This window comes from Sapajus apella, unplaced genomic scaffold, assembly GCF_009761245.1.
Source record: "Sapajus apella isolate SASKATOON/1434 unplaced genomic scaffold, GSC_monkey_1.0 scaffold99, whole genome shotgun sequence".
Lineage (NCBI taxonomy): Eukaryota > Metazoa > Chordata > Mammalia > Primates > Cebidae > Sapajus > Sapajus apella.
In genome coordinates this window covers 6,842,866-6,860,719 of record NW_022437039.1, presented here as the reverse complement: position 1 = coordinate 6,860,719, position 17,854 = coordinate 6,842,866, and the positions used below count along the sequence as shown (strand labels likewise).

General features: G+C 41.0%; 1 protein-coding gene across 2 annotated transcripts in view; it reads left to right on the top strand.

The window, feature by feature from the left end:
- Positions 1-17,854, top strand: part of GRIN2A (glutamate ionotropic receptor NMDA type subunit 2A) — a 441,129-nt gene that overhangs the window by 382,075 nt on the left and 41,200 nt on the right. For both annotated transcript variants that reach the window (XM_032258086.1, XM_032258087.1), the window contains one exon: positions 10,116-10,303. In XM_032258086.1, coding sequence (XP_032113977.1) covers positions 10,116-10,303 — 188 coding nt within the window. The remainder of the gene's footprint in view (positions 1-10,115; positions 10,304-17,854) is intronic.

Below are 17,854 nucleotides of genomic sequence, written 5' to 3'. Positions count from 1 at the left end.
GCATTTGCATTTATTAATATGTCCACACATAAGAATAAAATCTCATTCTGTGGAATGCTATCAGACTCTATGGGATATGTCACAGTTTGATTTTCAGTGAACAATATGTTTTGGAGAGCTTTCCATTTTTTGCCTTCATTCTCTGACTGCTGGAAAGAATTCTATGATATGTATACATCAGAGGGGGTTTTTAAATGCATTTTCTTCTTACTAGGCTTTTTGAGGGGTGGAATGAGGGCTCTCAGCCATATGGCTGTGTACTTCTACAAGTGGTTTTCTAGGAATGAAAGCAGGACATAGAATTTCCAGGTGCAAGTGTTTATATTTTCTTGAAGCCTTCAAACTTACATAGTCAATTTATTTGATTTGATTATTTATATATTTTCTAAGTAGGCTCTTACTGCAGAGAGTGGATTTTGGAGTAAGAGATTCCTACTTTAACATTCTCTGTCTAATACCAGCTCTGTGATCTTTGGCAAATTAAATAACCTCTCTGAGCCTGTTTCCCACATGTGTAAAATCCTATTTTCTGGATTTCCTCTGAGAAGTAACTAAGTTGACTTATGAAGTACCCTGTATTCTACTTAATACATAATAGCATTTTCACCAATCTCGATATTTTTCTGAATCTCTCTTTCACTCTCATGTTTTCTGGCCCCTGAGAGTCCCTGTCTTTCAGTCCTTGTGTGTGACAAGTTACACAGTGTCATTGCCACCACTAACAGTATGATGGGATGCTTAAAGTCTAGGTATCCTGGATTTGAATTTCCACTCCAGTAACATCCAGTGTTGGGACCTTGTACAAGTTAATTAACATCTCCAGTTTTCCACTTTTATAAGATTATACTAATTGTGCTGCCTTCTCTTAGAAGTGCATTGTAAAGATTAAGGGAGATACTCAGGCAGAGTGCAGTGTCCAGCACATAGTAAATGTTCAAGAAAAGTCTGAACAAAGAAAACCTTTTGAGCCATCTTTATAATATTATAATAATCATATGCTTCATAAAATCTACAGCAGAATGGTTAGCTCTGACCTCAACCCTTGAAAAATAAAATCTAAGAAGCTCTGTAAGGAGTAACATTCCATAAAGAACTAATACTGTTCCTATGTCAGAACATGAGTTTTGATGAAGAGAAAAACAGCATTTGCATAGTGCTTTGCAATTCACCAAATTTATAGCTGTTACTTCATTCAACCAGTGCATAAACATGGGAGAGAGATTATGTTTTCCTTCCTGTCAGATGGGGAAATCAAGTCTTAGGGAAATATTTAGACTTGCCCCACTTTCCATAAAGTGTGCGAAGCTAGTTCATTCTAGCAGAGGCCTTGCAATGGGGGAGGCTTGCAATGGTGTCCTGAAGGCACAATGCTCTGGTGAGTGACAGACTGGTCTGGAAACACTGACTCTGTGGAATACCTTGGGCAGAGATCTCTGGGCTTCAGTGTCCTCATCTGAAAAATGAAGAAACTGGATTACATACTCCCTCAACTCCTTGTACATAGTCAGTTTGAGTCCAGTGTTAAATTTAACAGAAACAAAGTACTTATAGCTAGATGGATTTGCACTATCATTTCAATCCTTCCCTATCTTTGAAATTAGCAGCCAATAGACAAATTGTGTACATTCCATCTCTTGGGTATGCTCTTCTCTCTCTCTCTCTCTCTCTCTCTCTCTCTCTCTATCTGTCTCTCTGTCTCTCTCTATATTGGTCCATTTTCACACTGCTGATAAAGACATGCCTGAGACTGGGTAATTTATAAGGAAAAAGAGGTTTAACAGACTCACAGTTCCACGTGGTTGGAGAGGCCTCACAGTCATGGCAAAAGGTGAAAGTCGTGTCTTACATGGTGGCTGGCAAGAGAGAATGAGAACCCAAGTGAAAGGGGAAAACCCTTCTAAAACCATCAGATCTCATGAGACTTATTCACTACCACAAGAGCCGTATGGAGGAAACTGCCCCAGTGATTCAATTATCTCCCGCTAGGTCTCTCCCACAAAACATGGGAATTATGGGAGCTACAAGTCAAGATAAGATTTGGGTCGGGACACAGCCAGACCATATTATTCTCCTTCACACTCCCTCCCCATCACCTTCTTCTATCCTCTTTCTCTCTTCCCCCCTTTTTTCTCTTAGTTTCTTGCTATTAATATATCTTACTTTTTATTCTCTCCCTCTCTGTACCTTACCACTATCTCTTTCTCCTTTGTTTCCGTTCCTCACTTTCTCATCTTTTCTTCTTTCTCTCTGTCTCTGTCTTCCTGTTTTGCTTGGTACCTGCTTCCATCTGAATCTCTTCCTCCTCCCTCTTTCTCTTCCTCCCTTCTATCCTCTCCCGTTCTCTGCTTCTTTCTGCCTCTGTTTTACAAAATCACTCAGGATTTTTTCTCAGCTAAAAAAATAAATATTAATTATTCATCTTTTTTGTCCAATTCACAGTGAATATTATTGGTAGAAATAACCCACACAAAATAAACTGACAAGAGCTAAAAAGCACACAGGGTGAAATTTGTTATTGACTAAAAATCCATAGATGACTCAAATCTTCTTAGCTAATTTTGGATCTCTGTACAATTTTGACCCAGGGAGAATTGGATTTAGTGGAAATAATCACCACAAAAGAAAACTCAAAATGGCAGAAGTTATAAATTAGTAAAATTTGTTGTGGTCCAAATGCTGATTGATGAACCAAATATTTATAAAATTTAAACAGAGAAGAATTGACCCCAGTAAGAATGTTTCCAAAGAAAATTGGAAACAATTTAACTATGCTATGCAAGACATCGATTGAGGAATTAAATTAGCTTAATGGAGTTTGCTTTGAAAAACGCTTTCTTCATGAAAATTAATCAATGTCGGTATAACTCTGACTTTAGAGTTTGTATTCACAAACTCAGAATCAAAATGTGATTCTAGGCCATTTTCCCAAAGCCAATTTTAGACCATCCTTCGCTGATGGCAGATTGCCTCTGTGTTGATTGAGTGTCTCTTGCCCAAGAAAACAGTTTCAAAGGTTGTCATGCCTCAGTGGTACCATTTTTGGGGATCATGAATGCCCTTCCCTAACCAATAGCCCTGAGTCTGGGTACCCAGTGGTGATCCACACCTCCACTGCTTCTCTGTATAATGATACTACCACTGCCAGTCAATCTCCTAAATTCTACCAGTATCTGCAATTACAAACAAAACACCTTCACTTCCATTTTAATCCATCCAATAGCCAGCCCTGTAATAAGGTATTATTTCCCATCTTACAGATGAGAAAACTGAAGCTCAGAGAGGTCCCATGACCAGGTTTCACTCATGGAGCTGGTGAAGGTGTATCTGAATTGTGTTCCCTGTTCCGCAGTTTCCCAGATAACGCCAACTGACCTCACGTGCTAATGTGTTTCTCTTTCTGGCAAGGGTTTGGTTTGACCTGAAAAAAATACATTCAGTTATCATCAAAGAGATGTTTTAATTTTCAGTAACACACACATGCGCACACACAGACACACACACACACACATGCACATGTGCACACTCTGGTTTCATTAATTCATCAAAACAAGCAGTGTCTTGTTAAAGGCTTCTTGAATGTTAATGAATGAATAATTAACTTTAACTATATAATTAGCCTTTAAATGTGCTGAGATCCCCAGAGAGCATCTGCAAACATGCATAAGAAGATGATGAGCTAAAACCGGAAACTTTTGATTAGGAAATGTCAAGCCGCTTGACAATACAAGTTTCCATCCCTAAAGTGTCCATGCCTCAACTGTGAGGCAAGGTCTTCCCCAGTGTAGGGACAATCGGATTTGCCAACAAACAGTCTTAGGACCAGGATTGGACTTTCAAGGCCATTGTGCAGGTATAAGAGAGACCAACTGACTAAAGGAATGGGGTCAGATCTACACACTTGTGAAAGCTGTAGCAGCTCTTGAGAGCTGTCAATAAATCTGGCAGGAAACCACTAGGTTAAAGTAGCATGGGGCACATGTGACATCCCTCCTTACCTTGCTTCTTTGCTAATTACAGAAAGGAGGTCTTATTTCCCCCTCTCATTCTGAATTACTGTCATTTCTAATCATTTGTGCTCCTCGAGGACTGCCGGTGATGGAGAAGGTAATGGCACCCGCACAGCCACTAAGATGCCTGGCAGGGGGTGAGCCTGTCATGCAGCCAGCATAGCAGGTCATTTATCTGGGCTCTAGCACTGCTCCAGCCCTCATGGTGGGAAGCCAAGGCATCTTTGGTCTGTCACAGATATTGGAGAAGAGGGATTATTCCTCTCCAACATCCTCCATAGGGAATGGAGGCAGAAAGGTGTCATGGACCCCAGTGTGTCAGATGGGGTCTCTGTCCTCATCATGGGCAACATCCCACAGTTCTCAGCCTTGACCTCTGAGCCTCCTCCTCCCCAGTGGGAGAAACACAAACCTGGTACCTGGGTAGGAACTGGGAACATGGCACAAGGACAATTTCCTCTTGAAGAAAGGAAGAAAACACACACTGAGCAGAGAAGCATATCTGGGTTCCCTTAGCTGTGTACTCTTCATTGGGCTTTCAGTTGGCTGCTCTTGGTTCTGAGGAACCAGCTCCTCAGTGCTGTTCCAAGCCAGTACTGCCAATACCAGGCTGCAGTCTAACACATCACTCTTCGTCCAGCAGTCACAGCTCAACCCTTCTAAATGCCATTGTTCCATATCAGACCAGTGCTCTGACACTGTCTACTATGGGAATGAAGCACTTGAAATATGGTGGGCTTCTGTTTCATGTGGCCTTTTTCTCTTTCCTACCCTCTATCTTCAACAAGGGGTTATGGCCACCTACACCTAAATGTCTTCCAAAGGACTAGAGTAGACTATGTTAGGGGCAAGAGAAGTTTTCTATGGAGGTAACTCCAACCCCTTAGTCAACTCTGAGGCTGTAGGGAATGAGCCAGATGAAGAGAAACAACCCACCATAATTATTGAAACTGGCTGCTCTGGCCCCCATCCTTGCCTCTTCTTTCAAAACACTTGGCTTATTTATAGCTAAAACCCCCAATCTGAATTTCCTAAGTCATAGACAGAGCTGCCTCCATTTATTTCACAAGTCTTATGGATAATATGGCTTGGTCACAATGGTTGTGTCAGGGACCTTTGGTGTCAGACTGCATAGGTCCCAATGCCACTTTTGACACATGCAGACTTGGTAGTGGTGCTGATTCACTTTAATGCTCAATGCCTCAGTTTCTCCGTTGGACAATGGGCATAGCAGTAGTATGCCCATCCTTGCACAGGGAGAAGGAGCAAAAAAATAGATAATAATGTACATAAAGTATGCAGAACTAGATTTCTCCATAGGGTCTATAAAATCGGTGAGCCCATTTGCTGTAAAATCTGAAATTGATTAAATGCATTTGTGTGTTTTGAGCATTTGTTATGTTCTGAGCATTGCACACATACTTTACTTATATAATATCACTTTATTCCCAACAGTCCTGTAAGGGCAGATACTGTTGGCTCTATTTTTCACAGAGAAAACTGAGGCTCAGAAATACAGTGTTTTGCCCAAAATCCCCAATGGCAAATCTCAGAGATTTAGGGGATATTTTTTCTTTTTAACAACAGAAACAATTATTTTTTCCGATAGAAAACAGATCAAAAGTAGACTTTTTGGGTCAGAGCAAGAAGGGAGACCCAGAGTCCTGCTCCCTAAGCCTTCCCCTTGCTCACCACAAGAGATTCAGGGCTGTACAGTCCACTGCAATAGCCCATAGGCACGTGGGACCCCTACATTAAAATCTAAAATAATGAATTTAAATGAAATTTACAACTCAGTTGCACTAACCATATTTCAAGTACTCAATATCCATGGTAGACAGGGTCAAAGCATTTCCAGCATTGCAGAAAGTTCTATTGGACAGTGTTGTCCTAGAGGGTTTTATAGTACAGAGTCTGGAAATATCACCAACGAGGCCCAGGCTGCGTTAGCCTCTCAGAACCTTGTCTGTTCATAGACAGATTAGGAAAATAATAATTAGTAATAGTAATATCTTGCTATTGGACATTTGGGAGGCCCCAGTGGGATGATGTCTGTAAAGTGCTAGGTATTATTTTGTAAAGCACTTTGCAGACAATGGCCATCCCTGTTTTTAAAAGTGATTCTTAGTGATTCCATTTGTTATTGTTTTAATTAATAGTTTGTTCCTGCATCAGTTTGATCTTGTTCTTTTTTATGGCTACATTGTATTCCATGGTGTCTATGTACCACATTTTCTTTATCCAGTCTATCCCTGGTGGTCATTTAGGTTAATGCAATGTCTTTGCTATCGTGAATAGTGCTGCAATGACCATATAGGTGCACATATCTTTATAATAGAATGATTTACATTCCTTTGGGTATATCAGTAATGGGATTTTTGGGTCAAATGGCATTTTTGTCTTTAGGTCTTTGAGGAATCACCATACTGCTTTCCACAATGGTTGCACTAGTCTATACTCCCACCAACAGTATATAATTGTTTCTTTTTCACCACAGTCTTGCCAGCATCTGTTATTTTTTGACTTTTTAGTAATAGACATTCTGACTGGTATGAGATGGTATCTTAGACAATGACCATCTCTCTGAGAGGGGACCGTGTATTCCCCAGGATGTTTTTAAACATGCAGATGTCTGTAGCCATTGTGTGTAGGCCTCAGCTCTCTAGAATCTAGAAACCAGTTCATGTGGCCCTATGGTTTCCTTTCTGTGTTGTCATCACTTTGGTTCTGACATGGCCCTAAGATGACAGTCAGACCATGGGGGGCTTGCCCATCTGTGCCCCTCCATGGCTAGAAACCTCTGGGAGCATGACCACCAGCCCACCCCAGTCATGCCAATGTGTCATTGCTTTGTCAGAATCAACCACATCTTTTGCGGCTGTCCTGTGACTTTCTAGCACTGTGCTTTTACAAACTTTGTTCCCAAAGAAAACTTCCTTTTTTTTCCCTTGTACTCATATGGCTGTTTGTTGCTCAGCTCAAAAAGACCTGTCTTGAAATATAGTACTGATCAGCTGTCTATGCCTGCCCACAAAATGCCAACTTAAACTGCTTCTGGACAACTCTCATACGGTTGCTACGTACATGTTTAGATTTCCAGCCTAGCAGCACCTTTGTACACACTGGCTTAGCAGGATGGGACAAGGTTTCACCCCATGAATTCCAACAGAAGGCCTTAATGTTTGAATGTGCCTATGTGTACATGTGTGTGTGTTTATGTTTATTTTTTGAGGAATAGAGAGACGAGAGTTGGGTGGGACTTAGAAAGTCTAGACAAAACCAAGGTTCTACATCTCCATGGCAACTTAGATATTGGAAGTATTGACGTTGCAAGCATCACAGCTTCATCAAGAGACCAACACTATCCATGGCCCTAAGTCCTCAAGATACATATGTTATCCAGAGTTTCAATTTCCTTATGAATAGCCACAGAAGGTGACTATTGGCTCACAGAATCTTAGAATGCCACAGCTGAACAAGTAACTCAGCAAGACCACAATGACCACCTCCTCTCACAGAGGAGAAACCAGAAATCCAAAAGAAGAAGGTGACTTTCCCGAGCTTACACCATCATTCTAGCCTAGACTAGAATTCAGATCCCTTCTACCTACTACTCCAGTATTCCTGTAACACACCTTACTCCCATGATACATACACAATTTACTTTTGACCTTGTATAACTCTCCATCCTGTATTTCTGCAGGTCTCAGTATTGCTGGCTGTTCCTTCTGACTTGCTGTCAGCAAACCAAGCTCTAGGTTATAGATGACGGCTCTAGGTTGCCATCACTCTTGCCTATCAATGCCCAGTTCTTTTCTTCTTTTGCTGGATCTGGTTCGCTTTAAATACTCTCAGAGCTTAAAACCAAATCTCTGATCCTGCCCCCCTTGAGATCAAAGCCTCAGAGTGTTTCTGTGGATGAGACAAGCCCTATAGTTTTGTACCACCTCAAACCATTATAGAAACAAAAAAATTAAAATGAAGAACACGGCTGTAAACCTACCACACAGTTTTGTTCCCATAGGGAGTCCTTCAGCAGCTGTCTCTGAAAGGATGCAGCATTTCATATCCTCTCTTTGCCGTTTTTATTTTTCTTTGCTTCACTGTTTTATGTTTTCTTGTTAAAGAAAGAAAGGCAATAAAGTTGAGAAAGTGTCATGAAGTTGAGTCATCTCCGATTTAGTTTTCTTACCCATTTTAGAGTTGAGACATTCATCCCTGCATTCCACAGTGATCATTTCGGCCTTGTTAAATAACTTTAACATTTAGAAACAATATGCAGGCACATTGATAGGGATCTAATAATAGGTAGCGCCTGTGATCCCAGCACATTGGGAAGCTGAGGTAGGTGGATCACTTGAGGTCAGGAGTTCGAGAACAGCGTGGCCAACATGATGAAACCCCATCTCTACTAAAAACATAAAAATTAGCCAGGAGTGGTTGGGGGTGCCTGTAATCCCAGCTATTTTGGAGGCTGAGGCACAAGAATTATTTGAATCCTGGAGGTGGAGGTTGCAGTGAGCTGAGTTCGCATCACTGCATTCCAGCCTGGGTGACCGAGTAAGACTCCATCTGAAAATAATAACAACAACTAATAATATTTAGGCACAGTTGTGCCATTGGAGAGATTACCTGATGCTTGTTTTCTGGGGTGTGCACGGGATTTCTAAGGTGATGATGATTCCACATTTTGAACTGCATAGTGACTTCAATAATGTATACATATATAAAAAGTCATCAAGCATTTTATTGCACATATTTTATACCCCAATAAAAATAAATAAAGAAAGAAAGAATTTAAATGTGCTATGTTCATTGATATGGAAATGCACTCCCTAGGTATGGAATGAGAGAAGAAAGCTATTTGTGAAATAGTTTGTGTGGCATAATAACATTTTCAGGTTTAAAACAAGGTTTGGCAAACTACAGCCCATGGACAAATCTGTTTTTCTAAATAACATTTTCTTGGAACAGAGCAAAGTTCATTTGTTTACACATTCTCTGTGGCTGCTTTGGTGCTATGTATTGGTTTCCTAGGGCATCCATAACAAAGGAATGCAACCTGAGTGACTTAAACAACAGTGTGCCTTTCTCACAGCTCTGAAAGCTGGATGTCCAAAAGCAGGGCATCTGCAGGACCACGCTCCTGCTGAAGGCTCCAGGGAGGGATCTATTCCTGGCCTCTCTCCTGGCTTTTGGTAGTTCCTTGGCTTGTAACAGCATAACTCCAGTATTCATATGTCGTTCTCCCTGTGTGCCTGTCTGTGTCCAGATTTCTCCTATTTATAAGGACAGCAGCCACAGTGGATTAGGAGTTCATCCTACTTCAGTATGAATTTTGGGAGTGGACATGGTCCAGCCATAACACCCTACAACAGTAGAATTTAATAGCTGCAACAGAGACTGCATGGCCCACAATAAGAAAAAGCCTAAACTATTTATTATCTTGTCTTTATAGAAAAAAGTTTGCCAATCTCTGGTGTGTGTGTATGAGTGTTTGTGCATACTCATTAAAAAATGTGGAAGGCTGCTCACTAACATGTTAACAAAAGTTGCATCTGAGTTATAGAATTATGGGTAGTTTTTAAATTATATTTTAATACTTTTCTATATTATTTGGATTTTTTTAAAATTCTGCAATAATTTCTGTATGATAAATAAGCAGCACTCATATTTGTTTTGGGAGGAAAAAATATCATTCCTATTTAGTTCCTATCCCCTTCGTACACACTGCCACCAAATTCTTCTGACGCTTAGTGGTTTATTTTGTTCTGATGCAAACCTTTCTAAATAGGCCACTGTTCTCCATCATTGGGAGTGCTAAGGACAAACACTTAGCAAACCAGCAAACTCGACTGTTTACTTACTTGGGTATATGAATCCTTCATGTCTTTATTTAGCTGCCTCTTGTAAGTTGGAGAGAAAAGGTTCTGGCTTTTATCTCCTCATTAAAAATAGATCCTTTTATGACGAGGGGATGGAAAGGCCATGAGTCATCATTGCCAGCATGAAATAAAGTGTGTGATGCTTTCTGGATCAGGCCTCAGGAGCTGGCCCCGAGGTGTTACCTGTCCACCCCTATGACCCCCTGGTTTCTTGTCATTTCAGGAAGCTGGACGCTTTCATCTACGATGCTGCAGTCTTGAATTACAAGGCCGGGAGGGATGAAGGCTGCAAGCTGGTGACCATTGGGAGTGGGTACATCTTTGCCACAACTGGTTATGGAATTGCCCTTCAGAAAGGCTCTCCTTGGAAGAGGCAGATCGACCTGGCCTTGCTTCAGTTTGTGGGTGATGGTAAGACCCCGGGTGACCCCTTTCTTTAGGGGGACTTGAAACCCTTACACTCACTGTGTTTGCTCTTGGACTTCCCAATGGATCTTTGCATGATGAGTTTGCTCCCTAAAAATATTTACTGAGTGCCTGTCACATGAAACCATGGTTCTTTAGGTTGCTTATAATGGAAAGCAATTCTAGATAACTAAATTTAACAAACAAAAGTATTCTAAGGATACAGTCTCTCTCAGGGGATTTAGGAAAGAGTTAAATAGGTTTAGAAAAAGGAGCCAGGAAAGTCCTGGTGCCTTAAGTGAGAATTCATAGGCCTTCTCTCTAGGGCAGTGGTTCTCAAAGGGTGAAGGGCAATTTTGTCCCTCAGGTGACATGTGGCAATGTCTGGAGACACATTCAGTGATCATGACTGGGAATCTGCTTGCTACTGGGATCTGATGGGTAGAGACCGGGGATAGAAGATGCAGGAAAACACCTTACAGGGCCCAGGACAGCTCCCCACATCACAAAACACAGAATTATCCAACTCCACATGTTGGTAGGCTGTGGTTGAGAGACCCAGCTGCACAAAATTATATAACTAGGCTGTAATCATTCCCATCTCATTTCAGAGAAAGGATTCCTGATGCATTTTGAGGTCAAAGACTCTTTCTCAGACTCACCAAGGGTGACTCAGGGTGGAGTTATGTTGTACCAACATGGCAGTTCATGTTCTTATCCCATGTAGAAATGAAGGAAAGGCAATCTGTATTACATTCTGATGAGATTTTGGCATTTGTGCAACTACACAGCCACTTGGGCCAGCTGTGTCATCAGAAGCATTTCCTCCTGTCTGCCCTTTCTACTTTATAGCTGGCGATCTCACTATAGCCTGGAGTTTCCTGGCATGGCCTTTAGAGGCTGGCCATGGCTTGGAATGGCAGGTTGGTTTCCTTTTAATTGCTAACACTGAGGAAATAGGAAAAGAAAAGTCAGCTCAGATAGCAGGTTAACACCAAAAATGAGCTCAGTATGAGGAGGATAGGAAGGCTCAGGCCATAGCGCAGAAGCCCCATTCAAATAGGTGGAGTCTATATTCAGAGATGGTTACAGAATGTGCTACGCCTGGCTAGAGGTGGGAGAAAAAAATCTAGTTACTGCTATGGTGAAATGCAATATCAAAATAGGCAGAGGTTAGTTAGTGCACAGGGTTGATATGAATTTGAATGAAGCGCCTAATTCCTTGTGGCTTCTTATCTTCTTTTTATTCACAGAATTAAACCCTAAATTCTCACAGTGCCATCAAGCATTTTAAATGTGTTTTATATTTAACTCCCAAATAAGAACATCTGAATCTTTGAACTTCCCATAGGGCATTTATACCTTTCTCAGATCACTGGCCATGTTCTCTGCTGTGTAATAATGATTTGTGGCTGTGTTGGTCAGCTTTTTGCTGCAAAATCTCAGAGGCATGAAACAATAAGCATTTGTTTTGCTTATGGTAGCACGTGTTGAGTGGACAAGCTGGGCCTCAGCCTGGGGTGGGGATAGTGCCTCTGCTTCCTGCTAGAAGCGCATGAATCAGCGGTGTGGCCTTTGCTCCACATGTGTTTATTCTGTGTTTCAGTCTGAAAGGGTAGCAGCTACCTAGGGAGGCTCTTTTACTGGCTATGTCAGAAGCACAGAAAGGAACACCTAACTGCATGTGCACATTTCAAGCTGCTGCTTGGTCACGTTTATGTCTGCTAACATCCTTCAGTCCAAATCAAGTCAGGTGGCCAAGTTCATGGTCAAGGGATTGCAGGTATACTCTGCCTTTCATGAGATAGGTTTTGAAGTTTTATGGCAAAGGTGTGAACACTGAGAGTACACTGAAGAATTGGGGCCCAATGTTTTGCCTATCACAGGGCTGGCTAGGATGTACAAGGGGTGAACTACTCGGTAAACAGGAGTCTTATTTCCAGCATTTACACAACAAAATGCTGAACTTCGCAGGTAATTGGTCAATGAAGGGTTGAATGAATAAATATGTGTATGGACGAATGGTTGATGTTAAGATGTATTTCTTTTGGCAGTAAACTTTTAAATGTGATAGGCATCTGTCAAATATGTGAGTTCTAACTCTAGCCCCGCCTACCATTGGTGTTACTCTCAAAACATCTATTGTAAAACAACTAACATATTTAGGGATTTGGATATATCAATTATCATACTGGATGCATTACATATGTTCCTCAATGTAACCTTCCTAACCTTATGACGTCAAATGTTGCTTATTCCCACTTTTCAGAGGAGGCAACTGAATCTCAGAGGGCAAGTCCCTTAGCTAGTAAGTGGCAAAGATTCTACTTCAGGGACATTACTCTGGAAGGCAGCCAATTAGGGACAACTGTTACTACATTTAATTCTCTAAGATATCTATCAAAGATGACTAATTAAACTCTTGAGATTTATAAATCCTTTAGGAAGGAGTAATTTAGTGTACATCTGAACTAGGTCTACTGTCCCACTTAAAATATTTCTATGAAAGAAGTGATCTTTCTTAGCCTCAGTTTACTCATCTATAAAAGGGTACAGAAATATTTATCTAATGAGGTTGGTGTGAAGATGAAATGAGAAAATACATGTAAAGTGCCTAGCTTAGGCTGGGCACGTTGGCTTATGCCTGTAATCCCAGCACTTTGGTAGGCCAAAGCGGGCGGATCATGAGGTCAAGAGATCGAGACCATCCTGGCCAACATGTTGAAACCCCATCTCTACTAAAAAAAATAGAAATATTAGCCGAGCGTGGTGGTGCATGCCTGTAGTCCCAGCTAATCGATAGGCTAAGGCAGGAAGTCACTTAAACCCGGGAGGTAGAGGTTGCAGTGAGCTGAGATCGCTCCACTGCACTCCAGCCTGGCAACAGAGTGAGACTCCGTTTCAAGAAAAAAAAAAAGTACATAACTTAGCATAGACCCTGGAACACACAAGTGGTTCAATAAACGTTAGCCATCACCATCATTGTTACAGAAAAGGGGTCCTGCTCCAGACCTCAAGAGAGGGTTCTGGGATCTCGCACAAGAAAGGATTCAGGGCAGATCCGTGGAGTGAAGTCAAAGCAAGTTCATTAAGAAAGTAAAGGAATAAAAGAATGACTGCTTCATAGATAGAGCAGCCTCAAGGGCTGCTGGTTATCCATTTTTATGGTTATTTCTTGATGACATGCTAAACAAGTGCCCCTCTTTAGACAATAGAGGGTAGCTTCCTGATGTTGCCATGGTATTTGTAAACTGTCATGGCGCTGGTGGGAGTGTAGCAGTGCGGACGACCAGAGGTCACTCTCATGGCCATCTTGGTTTTGGTGGATTTTGGCCAGCTTTACTGCAACCTGTTTTATCAGCAAGGTCGTTATGACCTGTATCTTGTGCTGGTCTTTTATCTCATCCTGTGACTTAGAATGCCTTGACCATCTGGGAATGCAGCCCAGTAGGTCTCAGCCTCATTTTACCCAGCTCTTATTTAAGATGGAGTTGCCGTGATTCATACGCCTCTGATATCATCACTATCATTATCATCATCATCATCACCACCATCACCATGATCATCACCATCAATCATGATTATTATCATCATCATCATCAACATGACCAGTGCCATCATCTTCATTAAGACCATCGTCACCACCATGATCATGGCCATCACCACAACCCTCTTCCCCCTCTTCATCCTTCTCTTTCTCATCATCATAGTTGCCTGTGCATAACTCTAGTATCAAATACAACTTCTTTAGTATTGCATTGGCAATAATATAGTCGAGTTAGTAACACAGAAAGAACTTTTGTTGTGCCAAAGAGAAAAGGTCTTCTTTGCATCAAATAAAAATGAACAGCAAAAGCATTTAGATAGGCCAGGGGTTTGTTCATATACTTATAGAACATCTAGGTTCTCATAGATATTTTCTGTTCTGGCTCATTGCCTTCCTGGTCAGACTGTTGGGTTTAAGAAATATGTCTTTTCAGCTTAATCTCTAGAGGCCATCTGGAGGCAAAGACTTGGGAGAGAAAATGCCATTTGCTCTGGGGGTGTCTTCAGATATCTTCCCGGAAAGCCATGACCAATTCTGAATGTTCTCTAGGAGTAAATACATGAATTAACACAGCTGCATAAATATTTCACTTATCGTATGCAGCTTCAACAGGATTAATTATGCTCTAAAATTAGACGTGTAAAGAGCGCAGCGCTGAGCAGTACCTAATTATTCATCCTCTAGAATGGAGTGTTTATCTCTTGTTATGCAGTAGCTTCAGTGGACGATTATGAGTCTAATGAGTGTCAAAAGTATAAAAAAATCTTCCTAATGAGCTGTGTAAATATAACCTTTGAATGGAGTGTTTGGTTATTGAGGGAACCTCTTACGTGAAGCCTGCCACGCATTTCCCTAGGAAAAGGGCTGCTCATCTGCCTGGAGGCATACACAGGATCCTAGCAAGACATTGCCTCCCTTTTCCCATCTAATTGTCTGTGGTCTTTCTAAAACGATAGAGCGCAGCATGGCATCTTTGGCTCTCAGTAGTGGAGTAACAATGCTCACGGGTATTTTTTAACATTGATCAGCATTGATACCCAACATTTACTGAGAAACAGATGTCTTGGTAGGCACTGATGTTCCAAGAAGAGGATGTCATGGTTTTTTTTTCTTCTTTTCCTCAGTGAACTTACTACAGTCCAGTAGGTTGACAAATGTATAAATGTAAAATATCTAATCCCAAAATCATAACATGTCTAGAAATTCACATAAATTTGTTTCACATGGTATATATACACATATGTAGACATAAATACATATATACACACATATACATACATGCATATGTTATGTATGTTGTATATATTATTATGTACATATGTATACATACATACATATTCTTCTTAGGTGTGTTGGGTAGATAAGAAAATGGTAAAGGTAAATATGAGACATAACTAGTTCCCTTAAATACAAGAATAAAGGACAGAATGATTCATAAAGAAAACGAGAGCGGCAAGATTTAGACAAAGAACAGAATGAGCCAGGGTTCATAGAAGCCTCAGCCATTTATTCATCCAGCAACCAGCAACTCTTAATTGAGTACCTAGATTCTTCTTGGTCTCTAAAAGGTGACACTTGAGTGAGAACCTGAAGACTAGGTAAGACTTGGACTTAAGTAATGGCATTTCTGGGGCCAGGCACAGTGGCTCATGCCTGTAATCCCAGCACTTTGAGAGGCCGACAGAGTGGCCTCAAGTGGGTGGATCACTTGAGGTCAGGAGTTCGAGACCAGCCTGGCCAACATGGTGAAATTCTGTCTCTACTAAAAATACAAAAATTAGCCAGGTGTGGTGGCAGGCACCTGTAATCACAGTTTACTTGGGAGGCTGAAGCATGAGAATTGCTTGAATCTTGGGGGGGTGGATGTTGCAGTGGGCTGAGATTGTGCCACTGTACTCCAGCCTGAGCAATAGAGTGAGACTCAGTCTAAAAAAAAAAAAAAAAAAAAAGGCATTTCTGGCTTTAAAGTAAAGATGAACAGGGAATCTCAGGTCCCATCTATCTCATGCATTTTGCGATTTTTAAATTATTTATTTTATGTTTATTTTACTTTAAGTTCTAGGGTACATGTGTAGATCTTGCAGCATTGTTACATAGGTATATGTATGGGATTTGAAGAAGCAGAAGGAAGATCATAAAGGTCAAACCCTTCTGATATCTAGAGGCCAGAATAAAAGATAGTGAGGAAAACAAGAATGCTTAATTTTATTATTCAGTCACAAGTGATGCAGAGAAAAAGGAAAGAAACAATTGTTTTGGGGCCTCCCATCTATGGTTCAGCACTATGCCAAGCACGTCACATATAATATCCTAGTAAGCCTTCCTTTAATACTCTGGCATAGTTCTTATTATCTCCATTGCACAGAGCAGGAAAAATGAGGCTCAATTGGGTCAAGTGAACTGCAGCAGAGATTCTTCTACTTTAACATGAGGAAGAATCACCTGGAGATCTTGCTGAAACAAAGACTCTGTTTCAGTGGGTGAGTCTGAGACCCAACATTTCTAACAAGCTCCCAGGTGATGCTGATGGTGCCAACCCATGGACAACACCCAGTTCAGACTTTTCTAGAGGTAACAATTGGCTCTAGTTCATCTGATTCCAATTCTGATCATTTTTCCACTAAGCTGCAGGGAGAAACCTGGGTTGTAGGCGGCCAGGTCAGCTTAGCTATAAGTAATACTTTTTAGCATTGAGAAGCATTTAATCTTCTTCTTTGTATTTTGCTCAGTTTTAACAGTCATAGATTTATTTTTAAACTCCAATATACATTACTCATCCCTGACATCTAGTCTGAGTTCCTTTAACACATGAAATTAAATGTATATATTTATCATATATTTTTTAAATTATGTATATGGTATATTCAATTGCACCTATATCGTATTTAGGTATATATAATATCACATGTGAAATATTTGAAAACTATGGCACATATATCTCTTGCATTGGTATTATATTAAGCTAGGTGCAATGGCTCACGCCTGTAATCCTAACTACTCAGGAGCCTGAGGTGGGAGGATCGCTTGAATCCAGGAGTTCAAGATCAGCCCAGGCAGCATAGCAAAAACTCATCTCTACAAAAAAAAAAAAAAATTTAATTAGCTGGGCATGGTGGTACATGCCTGAAGGCCCACCTACTCATGAGGCTGAGGCAGGAAGATTGTTTGAGCCCAGGAGTTTGAGGCTGCAGTGAGCCATGATCATGCCACTGCACTCCAGCCTGGGTCACAGAGTAAGACCTTGTCTCCAAAAAAAAGTTACATTAATAGAATGACCAACTCAACCAAGTTTGCCTGGATTCTCTAAGTTTTAAAACTAGTGAGTGGCCCTAGTTACATCATCTTTGGACATATAATCCTATGTTAAATATTTGAAAGATACAGATACACACACACACACACACACACACACACACACACACACAATTTTAGTTCATCAGGTTCTCTCTGTTGCTTTTGTACTGCAACTCTTGCCAGCAATCATTTTAAAGATTCATCTAGATTGTTAACAGATTGGAGAGTACCATAAATCCTGCTCTCATGTTAATAAGGAACCTTGTTGCAATGTACTCTAGGGCTTTAAAGCACCATTCAGCATAATGGTGCCCACAGATCTTGGAGAGGGGGAACCTTGGAAGGGAAGTTAATGAAGAAGCCCACTTTGTCCCTCTGAGTGGGTCAGTGCTGGCATCCTGAGTCCTTTTTTTGTTGACTGCTCTTGCACTGAAGCATACAGGATAGCTTCTGAAGGCAGGAGACCCCATGCTTCCAGGCAGACTAGAGAGTGTTTGTGTAGTTACAGAAGTCCTTGTATCTAATTAGAATTCTCATAAATTGCTCTGGGCCATTGAATGGGTTGCTGATATGCTCAACACTGCCCTTGATCGACTTCCCAGCTTAATATCTTTGGGCTGACATCCGAGTCTAGGATAGAGCTGTACAGTCCCACAGCTCAGACGGTGATGACCACATGAGCATCCATTCTGAAGATGCCATATCACTGATAGGCC